This window comes from Mercenaria mercenaria, chromosome 14, assembly GCF_021730395.1.
Source record: "Mercenaria mercenaria strain notata chromosome 14, MADL_Memer_1, whole genome shotgun sequence".
NCBI lineage: Eukaryota > Metazoa > Mollusca > Bivalvia > Venerida > Veneridae > Mercenaria > Mercenaria mercenaria.
The window spans coordinates 70,322,078-70,334,539 of NC_069374.1; the positions used below are offsets into that span (position 1 = coordinate 70,322,078).

The 12,462-nt window shown below is 36.2% G+C and overlaps 1 protein-coding gene across 1 annotated transcript; it reads right to left on the reverse strand.

The window, feature by feature from the left end:
• Positions 1-3,557: 3,557 nt before the first annotated feature.
• On the reverse strand, positions 3,558-5,948 carry LOC128548585 (acetylcholine receptor subunit delta-like). The gene is made up of 2 exons (XM_053523853.1): positions 5,766-5,948; positions 3,558-4,607 (listed from the first exon to the last, which is right to left on the reverse strand). Exon 2 carries the CDS (start codon positions 4,560-4,562, stop codon positions 3,735-3,737), a length of 828 nt encoding a protein of 275 aa, XP_053379828.1. The 5' UTR covers positions 4,563-4,607; positions 5,766-5,948; the 3' UTR covers positions 3,558-3,734.
• Between the last annotated feature and the right edge of the window lie 6,514 nt (positions 5,949-12,462).

Below are 12,462 nucleotides of genomic sequence, written 5' to 3' on the forward strand. Positions count from 1 at the left end.
TCCTTTAAAGCTAAAAATAGATGAAACAGCTGTCCAAAAAAGAACTACTTTCAATCCTACACATGAATTTAATCCACTTGATCCGAAACGGAAGGTAATCAAAACCAGTAGAGTCAAAAAACTTTCTTCTGTGTTAATCAATATTCAAAAAATGTGGCAGATACATTTGAAAGAAAGGCAGTTTGAGCCTTTAATAATGTACATCTGGACACTATGAATTTTCATTATCACCAGCAAATTTGAAGTTTGTTCAACAAATTGTTCCATAAATAACTGTAACTACATGAGATTTCACTGTGAAAGCAATTCCTTTTTTATATTTAGTTATTATTTTAAGTCAAGTAAAAAACATCAATATTCAATAATAAAATATTTTACTGAAAAATTCGCAGATTTATATAAATGATTTTTGTGTAAACGCAAAACATTTCAAAGCGACTCTGTGCTGTTATATTTTTGGTCCATTTAATGTATAACAGTCTGTATATACGTTCTTTTTTCCTAAAGATTATATTCCCATATACATGACGGCCATATCACTAAAGTATAGCTTAAATGAATATAATGTAACGCTGTATTTAGATAATTTGAATTGCACATGGCGTACCAGAAAATGTTTTAAAGACGAAATTACGAATATTGTATAACTATAGGGCATTTAAAATCACGAAATAATGTCTGATGAAATAACGCCTGACATACAATCCTTTGGCTACCATTTCTATCTTTTAATTTGAGATTTTTACAAGAAAACTCTCATTTTACTCCCATTAGATATCAACAATAAAGTTAGATAAATTCACACTTAGAATGCTTGCGGACGGACAACCGGACATGTTTAAACAAAATAATGTCTAAACACAATGCCAATGAACAAGAATTATTGTGGTCTTACCTTGATATATTCTCATGTCCCAAACATCTACAAAGTTGCTTGTGTTTCCTGGGCATTAAGTCTAGAGGGGAGAAATTCTGAACAACTTCCTCTCACTTTTTGTTATAAAGCGTTTAATGAGCTATTATGACGAAGACACCCTGGACAGCAATGAAACGATCAAAATCTTTTGATACCGTTGCAAGACAATTTATGAATTACTGATTATATGAAATTATGCCGCTTGCACGGACTACTTACTTATTCCGATCCGTCTGAAAACAATGAAAACGACCAAATGGACGCGTTTTTACCTTTCTTTCTATGTTAGCAACTGCAAATGCATTGGCAAGCTGAGTATCTACTTTTCTCACAGAAACAGACGTTAAACAAGTTCTTTATATTTTATTTCCTTTACATGTCGGACGACATTTTCAAATAACATTTTCTCCAACTTTAATGATATTCGTATTAAAGGTATCAGAAACAGTTACAGCTGTACTGTAGCACATCTTTCAAAAATATGTTATCATATCGGATATTGCTTTAAACATGAAAAGCCTCATCACTATACCTAATATAGGCCAGTAAATAAAGTAACTGCGTATATAGAGTTACAGTCACAATAGCATGTTACCGGTATCTTTGTTTGTTTGTTTGTTTTGGGATTAACGCCGTTTTTCAACAGTATTTCAGTTATGTAACGGCGGCAGTTAACCTAACCAGTGTTCCTAGATTCTGTACCAGTACAAACCTGTTCTCCGCAAGTAACTGCCAACTTCCCTACTTGAATCAGATGTGGAGGACGAATGATTTCAGAGGCAATGTCTTTTATTAAATCGTCACGGAGAACATACGCCTCGACCAGGGCTCCAACTCATGACCCCGAGATCCGTAGATCTGCGCTCTCCCTAGTTACCGGTATCTAGTGCCAGCCATTTTGTAAAATATAATGGGAGACATTTTTCATTGGCATAACATATTTACACTGCGTTTACGTATGCAGATATAGTATTTTTAAAAAAGGCATACCGTACTCCTTGTACAAACAGACGTATGTATCTGATGTTAGCGTATGTGCTGTGAAATAATTGTTATAATAGCACTATACATCGAGTACATAGACCACATGTGGAAATGTCAAAATGAGACAACGTACCTCGTTCTTCAACACAAAGAGGGACTGAAAAATTGATCTCTTAAAATGTAAATGGTCTTTTAATTAATAGGTGTGGTCTTTTGAGTACGTTTTACTGCATCATTATAACAAATTCATATAGCACCCTTGCCATGATAAATACGTTCAAATGAGTTTTATACACAAACACAGGACGCGAAATTCATCCACCTCCATTACCGGTGTAACAGACCAAAACAGAGCAGGTGAAAACCTTCTAAATTGACGAAGAGAAAATTCAGAGACAGATATACCCGGCTAATACCCTAGCTCGTGTTTAGGAGACTTGCATGGTGCGTCATAATACCTGAAAGAGCGCATCGATACATGATCGTTCATATCATCATGTATGAACTTTTGAAATAATGTATTTTTACGTTTGAGTTTTATTAGAATTTGTGCTTATGTTTAATTCATAACGTAATTATCATAAAACATAAACACCTTGCTGACCAACGATCTAATTTATCACATTTATAGATGTCAATTTTCTATGTCTTCGACCTGGTCATAAGTTAACTATAGCATATACAATTTCTTAGTAGCATCTTACCGGCTTTTATCTTTCGGAGATCAATGGCATCACCGGAGATGTGCGCTCAACATACTTTGAGAAATGTTTCCGGACTACGATACCAGTGGTCTTGAGATCAAGATCCCGTCCCTCTAGGATAGGATGGTGTACGCACGCAAATCAGCTTCAGGAATGTAAAACAACATAATTTTCGAGTTCTCTGTCATTTTAAATGATATGCGAAGTATTTTCATGATTTTAAACATTATTCATTGGCAGTTTATTATACATTGTCCAACATAAACATATTTTTACACATTGTATGGAAATAATCGTTGTAAAAAATAAACTTTCATTTATTCCAGTTTGTATTTTCCATAGTTTTATACTTTACAAAAATAATGTTAAGATTAATTTTATGTATTTAGTTGATACTGTTTAAATCGCAGTTTAGAAACTCTTTTCAAGTTAAAGAAATACGGACATGGTTATTATCGAAGTAGATTGCTCTGTGAAATATGTGCCATTTAATATGGTAGCATCAAGGACTTTCCTTAAAGCAATGTTAAGGTTTTGCAATTTTCGCCAGAGCTTCAGATACTAGTATTGATCTATCTCTTCCAAATTATGTTTTCAAAACAAAATAGTTTCACCATTAAGTTTACGTAGATTAATTAGATTAAATAAAGTGTACACTTACCGTAGTTCTAATAAATCTTTGTTGAAATAATGGATTTTCATTTAAACGGTTTTCTGTTGAAATCTATTTATTCTTTTTTGTTGGGTTTAACATCGCACCGACACAACTATAGGTCAAATGACGACTTTCCAGCTTTGATGGTGGGGGACCTATATAAAACAGTTCTACAAACTACGTACCATGTGGAAATTTATTTTATAATATAATTCAGTAAAATACTACATAGGAAGTTAAGAAACAAGGAGGATTATGTTCCACAGCAAACTTTATTTTTATATAAGCAACATCCTATACTATAATAGAACAGCAACCAAACACAAACAGTCAAAACAATCCGCAATAGAACGATTCTCTTTTTCAAGTTACCATACAAAAGCAGAATGACTAACTCTTGAGATTATCGCATTTAACTGAAAAATAAATCATAATGGTATAAGACCGTGTTGTTACAAAATTTGTAAAACAAACCTTAGTTTTCAGGTGGTTTACTGTTAGCCTTTGCCATTGAAAAGAAAATAATAGGAATCAAAATTTTAAAAGCATAGGAAATGACAAAGAACCATTTATCAATGGCAGTGCTTACATGTGACCACTTGATATTGGCATGACTAGAACAGTCGTCCCGGTCCAACGCAGTGCTACAATCTTCGGTATTTGCCTCAGTGCTCTGGGATTCACCTTTGCCCTCTGAAGTTTCATTTTCATTCTGAGCTTTCTCACACGTGATTATTCGGGTAAGATGCACAAATTTGCGTGCTAGTAGTGGCACGGGTTTGTTTTCTTTTATGTTGTATATCTTTGTATTAATAATGACTATAAACACGATAGCAGAATCCAGGATGTACCAAATAAACATCATGATCGAAACCAAGGGCATCGGGTCTGAATTTTGAGGTAAATTGTCGCTTATAATTGTCATGTAAACCGAAATTGCCAAAAGCATTGTTATCGAATAACCAACACGCTCTCCCGAGTGCTTCGGTAAAGCAAAAACAATGGGTGTCAAAAGGGCTAACACAATAATTGGAAGAAAAATGTTTAATAGCAGAAACAATGGTCGCCGTTCAAATGAAAGTTCCAAGTCAATCATTTCTAAATTGTCATCAACTGAATAGTTCTTCCCTACAAGATTCCATGCGCCATTTCTGCTTTCTGATACAGTTCCCGTGTCCCATTCAACATATAACGTAAAATCAAATTTATTGTTGCCAATTATGTACATTTTGATATGACAAGTCTGAATATCAAATGGAAAGTATGACATGTCAAGATCACAAGTAGTCTTTGTGGTGACCATCTGATCAAAAAATCCGATTCCATCATTGTTGTAAAAGACACTTTCCTGTAATGAATATCAAGGCATATTTACACTTACAAAATCTTGGTCTTGAACAAAACAAAGGTAAACCTCACACAGATAAACATAATACCAAGAATGCACCGATTAATGGTGCAACTAACCTCTCTTTAAAACCATACGTTATTCCGAATTTACAGGACAGTATACACAAAATTAATCATCGTCAGTCAAATGTCTAACATATGCAATGGTAACAAGACATATTTACTAGAAGGTTTTTTTTGTCACAAAAACATATGTCTCCCCTTCCCCCCCCCCCCCCCCCCCCCCCCCCCCCCCCCCCCCGCCCCCATGTACTCTAAGGAAGGAAAAACGGGGCATGTTTGTTTGTATGTTTGACCTGTGAAGTCCGGAAAAGATCTTTAGCTCTGCAAGCAATTTTGTGCAGCGAAGCGGAACGTGCCGGCGATATGCACAACTAGGCTTAGTACTGAACATTCCTGTAAAATTTCGTCGAAATCTGTCCAGCAGTTTGACCTGTGAAAGGAAGACAATATTTTTTCTATTTTTAGCTCTGCCGACTATTTTGTGCAGCGAAGCGGAATGTGCCAGCGATATGCACAACTGGGGTTGGTACTGATCACTCCTGTGAGGTTTCGTCGAAATCCAGCCAGCAGTTTGGCCTGTGAAGCTGAACAAGATTTTTCTACCTTTAGCTCTGGCGGCCATTTTGTGCAGTGAAACAGAACATGTCGGCGATATGCTCGACAAGGCTTGGTATTTATCACTCCTTTAAAGTTTCGTCGAAATCTGTCCCGCGGTTTGACCAGTGGAAGCCGGACAAGATTTTTTTTATTTTCAGCTCTGGTGGCCATTTCGTGCAGCGAAATAGAACTTGTCGCTGACATGTACAACAAGACTTGGTACTGATCACTCCTGAGAAGTTTCGTCGAAATCCAGCCAGCAGTTTGACTTGTAAAAGCTGGACAAGCCTAATACAGACGGACCTACGGACGGACATACAGACGGCGAAGGCAAAAATAATATGCCCCCCCACCTATTGGGGAGACATAATAACTTATTTTTCCCATGCTTTTACGTTTTTCGTAAGTTAAATTCATTTTAATTACCTTAATCTTATACAGTAATATTTTAACAGATACTAAACTGAAAATAAAAGAATTTCTAATAATTGCTTACCGTTGATAGATCTGAATGTTTATGTAGTGCCTCGGCGTGTGGATTAGCCACACGAAATATTGGGGTCCATACATCTACCCATCCCAATGTTATATATGATATGTTTCCATAAAGCTCATAGTCCCAGTTAATTCTTTCGTCAATCCACTGAAATAGAATTTTCTTGACGAGGGAGCTATAGCCGTTCACCTAATATTGACTGCTTGACCTCAAATATATATATATAAGACACACTGAATCATAAATAGTATCAACTATGTTTGGTATAAATGTATAACACGTGATAATTACTCCCATTCAAACAGATCTGAGGGAGGACTTTACAAAGATGGACCAAGTTTAACAAAGATCCACCAAGCGATACAAGGAAAAATGTTATTCAAAGATACTTCTAAATTTTGTTCTAAGTGTCCCACAGAAGGGGCCAAGTGACCAGTTTAAAAACATTAAACAGAGGACTTACAATGATGCTACAGAAAAAGGTTGATGAAGATCCATGAAGCGGTTGATAGAAGAAGTAGTCGTATTTAAATATTTCTATTTTTAAGCTCTAGCGGCTCGTAAAAGGTGTCGAGCGATTTTGTTTGAACAAAATGAGGAGAGGCTCTTATAATAATACTACAGGCAGAGTTGATGACGATCATTTGAGGGGTTCATGAGAAGAAGTCGTTTTAAAAACTGTTTTCCATTTTAAGCTTGAGCGTCCCCTGAAAGGGGTCAAGCGAAACCATGTTAACAAACTTGAGAAAGGACCTTCCCAGCATGCTACAGACCAAGCTTGGTGTAATTCTAATCGGCATTCAGAGGGTATATTTATGTAAACGACGGACGACGGACGCCAGACCATCCACTTATACAAAAGCTCATCATGAACCTTCGGCTCAGATCAGCTAATGAAATGTAACTAAATAAAATTTCATTATATTGAGAATCTAGTGAAAATATCTAAATCATTTTCGCTAAAGTTAATATATATTCGATACTCTTAGATGCCTTATGAGAAAATGCCGACTTTTATTATAGAAGGTCGGAATGGATTTTTTATTTATCTTTCCTCCTCTAAAGCCGATTTTAGTTTAAGGAACGCCATTATCAACGATTTAAACTCGCAATTTCAAAACTTCGAAACTCTGAACGGTTCATTATAAAATAGTTTATGTGCGTGCGTGCGTGCGTGCGTACGTGTTTACATAATAGAACTATCTGTTACAGTGTCGAAGCAAACACAAACAGTAAAAAAAATCATTTAAGTTCAGACGCCTAATGTCAAACAGGCATTTGCCAAAAAAGTCTGTTTTGGCCATATTTACTGGTTCTGGGTCTTGTTTCATAAAGTTTAAAGTGGCGTTCCTTAAAAGCTGCCTTTTTGTGAATTTTGATTCTGACAGTAATGGTGTTCAAAGCTGCGAATACAATACCTAAACTTAAAGATGTTTTTCGTAATTATTTCTAGTGGACAGATTTTTCTATAACTTTGCATATTTATAAACTGATGTATCACAAGTTAAAATGAAAAATAAAAATGATAGGTACCCGTGCTTCTTTTTTCAATATTCAAAGTTTATTAAGAACACCAAATTGATATTTTTGTCTGAAGAAACAAAACATGCATGTCATAATAAAACAAGTGCAAACAGCTATTTACTTAAACATTCACTCTGATGTTACTGTTTTTGCATCAAAACTATTGAAACCACTATAACTATGAATAAAATGTCAACATATCGATATATTAACACAGAAAAAAATACTCTTGACAGGTGTCGGAAGTATCTGAAACTGAGAAAAACACAAAGTATTTCTTAAATATATGAAATATTTAGCGGACAGAATTTTACCAAATTTTGTATTATGTAAGCTAGAACTAGGACAAACAATACTAAACCAAAAAAGTAATATCAACCTGTGCTTGTTTTCAAGAGAAAATAAAACATGTTCACTCCACCCACTAAAGTATTTTTTCATTACCTCACCCACCTAAAAATTATGAACATTTTTTTTCTTAGACAACAAATTGCACAATGTTATAAATAGTTTCATAACTAATTTTCTTACTCACATCCTTTAAGGTTCCATGCCTCTAGGTCAAATACTTTTTGAGATACGTGCTACACAAGCTTTGTCATGCCATTTGCGTATATATTTGACTAAATCAAGGGACATAACTCTGTTTTTACTGAATGAAACCGCAAATAAAAGCGCTGGTGCACAACTTCGCATGCTGAATTTAATTCTTGTATTGTTTCATGACTCTAGGCCATATACTTTTTGAGGTACATGCGATACAAATTTTTAGGCCCTTTATGAACATTTTGACTGTCAAGGGCCATAACTCTGATCTTACTACGTGAAATCCGGGATGGGGCACAAAAAGTATAACGACATTTTTAGCAAGCCACATTTGAACTTGAAGGAGATAGATCTACGTGAAGATTTTCTGGAAATTTATGTGACTTAGAGCCGGCTGAATCATTACTCAACAAAATAGTTTAACTTGGCTGTCCGCAATGTATTCGATTCGAGCAAGATGATCTCCTGGACACGAACTTCCTTCGACTACTCCTCTCATAAAACACCATCACTTTTAAAGGTAGAATATGAACGATTATGTTGTCAGTATATACGATATTTTTTTAGCGCAAGTGCGCTGGACAATTATGCACTTTTTGCGGCGAATCGTGAAATATGCTTACAGTGGTTATCGCTTGCTGCGCGATTGAGTTCCGCACAAAATACTGTGATGAACTCCTTTAATGAATTAGATTGAAGATTGACGGTGACGGTGACGTCATGTGTAAATTTAACATATTTTTGCACCATTTTCAGAATGAAAGGAACTACTTTAAAACTATCTGCTGAAGTACTATCTGAGATGCACAAAATCCTGTAAAATTCCATATCATGTTGTCAAGTATGATTTAACAACGATGAAAATTATGGAAAAAAAAGATAACGAACGCCAAGTCACAGAACTGTTTAGACAACCCACTTGACATTAATGGAATCCAAGTGATCTATGCTTTCTGTCTGAAACTATATGTTTACTCCTTGCTTCTTTTTTTTTCTTCTTAAAAGATAATTATTATGAAAACCTATCTAATAATAGCTTTAAAGAATCACGTAAATAAAGTTTTAAAAATATAGCATCGACGATGTAGATCTTAAATCTGTAGCAGAGATCTTGGCTATAATTTTTGGTACCCGAATGTGGTATGCCTTCTTCTGTCTGTTAGTTTTCGTTTTGCTTTCTGCTATCTGCGTGTTGATTTTCGTGTTCAAGAAAAACCAAATACACTCACTTATTTTTTTCTTTGGCGATTTATTTCTTTCGTTATATTATACAAAACCGCCATAAATTTAATCTACAAATACGAGGATTCTTCAAGTATGAACTCATCTAAGCACATAAAAATGTATCCTTGATAGATTTCAATGAAAATTTTATTTGGTCCCCTCGAAATATTCACCTCCAACAGATATGCTTTAGTGTTTCAGTCTTCTAATCCAGTCCTTGAAGGCATTTTCATAGTCTTTTCTAGGTATACTATGAAGACACTGGAATATTGCAGAACCGAGGTGTTTGCGCTGCACAAATTTTCGACCAGAAAGGTATCTTTTGAGCCTTGGGAACAAGGTCAGGCGAATAAGGAGGCTGAGGGAGCACAACAACCTATTTCTGCTTCAGAATATCTTGTACAATAGACGCCTTGTGCGATGACGTATTGTCATGTAGCAATCTGACCTTGGCCAAACCCGTTGCGGGTCTTCGATTTTTGAAATATTTCTTTAGTTTTCGAAGAACTTTAGTCTTGTAAACATTTGCCTTTAGGTACAGCAACCTGAATGGCAGGACCCTGAGTTGTGAAGAATATGGCATACTTTACCTTCTTGACACTCATGGTCCGCTTTGCAATGCATGGTCTTTTGCCAGACTTTATTGCCCATATTTTGTTCTGAATCTTTCGTTTAGGCTCAAAAAAGTGAACCCATGTCTCGTCACCAGTGACGACATTTGCGAAAGACCGTGCATTGTCATTTGGAAACTGTTTAAGCAACAATTTTGCGCATTGCACGCGTGCCTTTTTCTGCTCATCTGTCAACAGATGGGGAATCCATCTAGCACAGATCTTTCTCATTTTCAATTTACGTTTCAGAATTGTATGAGCTGCTCCTAATGATATGCCAACCATACTAGCTATTTACTTAGCGGTGTATCTTGCATCAATAGCAACTATTTCTTTCACTCTAGCAACCATCTTGGCACACGTTGCTGTTTTCGACCGACGGCCATGTGGTGCATCTTCTGTTGAACTAACCCACATTTGAATTTCATAAACCAACGAATAACTGTCGAAAAAGACATTTCATTATGCCCATAAACAGAACATATTTCATCAAAAATGTCTTTACACTCTATGCCAAGAATACAACGATTCTTAATATAGGACCGTATTTCAACGGCGTACGCTGACCTTCTTCCAACCATTTTTGTATTAGTATACACGATTAGGCAATGTTTAGCGAGCGATAGACACAGCTAAAGAAAACGGATTTTAATGGGTGTGGTATCAATGTAATGCTTACATGTTTATCTACCCAATAATTTTAATTTTCTCGTGATTTTTGCATTATTGAGCGAGATAACGTTCTTTTTTTTTTTTTTTTTTTTTTTTGTTTTTAACGCCGTTTTTCAACAGTATTTCAGTCATGTAACGGCGGGCAGTTAACCTAACCAGTGTTCCTGGATTCTGTACCAGTACAAACCTGTTCTCCGCAAGTAACTGCCAACTTCCCCACATGAATTACCAGAGGATGAGGACTAATGATTTCAGACACAATGTCGTTTATCAAATAGTCACGGAGAACATACGCCCCGCCCGAGGATCGAACTCGCAACCTTGCGATCCGTAGACCAACGCTCTTACCTACTGAGCTAAGCGGGCGGGCTGAGATAACGTTCTAGATGCATTCATATTTGAACAATCCTCGTAATTAGACGCAGTGGGAAGGGCTGTTTATAATGTTGGTATAACGTATAGTCGAACCCAATTGCTTTTTTCATACATTTATATTAGATGTGTGTATTCAGCAAAGGATCTTTTTACAGATTTTATCAACTACCACAACAGAAATCTTTAAGTGCCGTAAAATGTCTCCCCGTACTTGGATTCAGTCTTGTTGTATTTTCTGGTCCTTGGGGATTTTAATGTCCATTCAATATCTTTGTAATAGAATTCCGCTTAAGCCGATGTTAGTTAGAGGCCTCCGTGTCCGAGTGGTTAAGGTCGCCGACTTCAAATCACTTGCCCCTCATCGATGTGGCTTCGAGCCTCACTCGGGGCGTTTTATTCTTCATGTGAGGAAGCTATCCAGCTGCCTTACGGAATGTCAGTGATTCTACAAAGGTGCCCGCTCGTGATGAAATAATGCACGGTGGGCTCCTGGGGTCTTCCTCCACCACCAAAGCTGGAAAGTTGCCATATGACCTGTAATTGTGTCGGTGCGACGTTAAACCCAACAAAAACAATTAAATAAATAAGCCGGTGCTAGGGGGCGTGAGAGGTGTTGCACTTTCCATTACCTCCCATGAACAGACTCAATCAAATCGAGTCTGCTATTATTTTGCTTGGTTGCATTGTATGTTTCAAGATTGAAACAGTGAAAATATCAATTTTACTTCACTGATAAATTTCAGTATTTCACGGAAGAGCATAAAACTAATCGTCATGTTTTGCAATATGTTTGAAAGAACTTTATAATTTAACTTCGCCGTTTTTCCATCAAATGGCATTTTTTCAGGATATTAAATCGGCTTTGGAAACTTCATTTATTACGTGATAAGGTTAATGAGGTGATTTCACCGATTATTTGTTTTTATAGACCGAAATGAGCAGAATACTAACCCACCCTTCTAAAGTTTTCAAATCAATGTATCGGTCCTGCACCGAACATAGAATCCTGCGTTACGTAGCAATAATTTTATTAGTATCATATGAATTTACATAAATGTAATTTGTTAATGGCTGCCGAATTTGCGCTGCATAGAACGTATTAATAATTTCTAGATGTTATGCTAATAATTTGCAAATTATTTTCCGTAAATGTCATCTTTAATACGTCTCAGTGCTAGAAACGATTGATTCAACCTTTACGACCAATGTAGATCATGATCAGCCTGCACATCCGTACAGTCCGTATCTTTTTTTGTAAGCACCCGTTTTATCAGTTAATGGTACTGTCCAAATTGAAATGTGGACAAGATAATTATAGAAATTTAGCAGGGTAAGGGTTAACACGTCTCAGTTCGCATAACAGAACCGTTATTACTTCAGCTTCGAATATTTTCATGCCATGTAGATAAACAGTCGACGGTATTTCACCAGTAATTTTTCGTATTGTGTCAGCTGAATTTTAGTGTAAAAATATTATAATATTTTGTCTCATGAAAGTGTCATAATCGAAAAAAAAACAATAAAAAAAGATATCGGAAACCGATACTAAGATTTGTTCGGTTCGGGTTTAGAGGCATACAAACACAATTAAGGTCATAATTGAGCCACGCCAAGGGAAAACCAACATAGTGACTTTGCGACCAGCATGGATCCAGACCAGCCTGCGCATCCGTTATGTGCCTCTCTGGGCAGTGTTTCAGTCATGTATGTGCACTTAGAACTAGCGAGCTTCCTCACATAAAAGT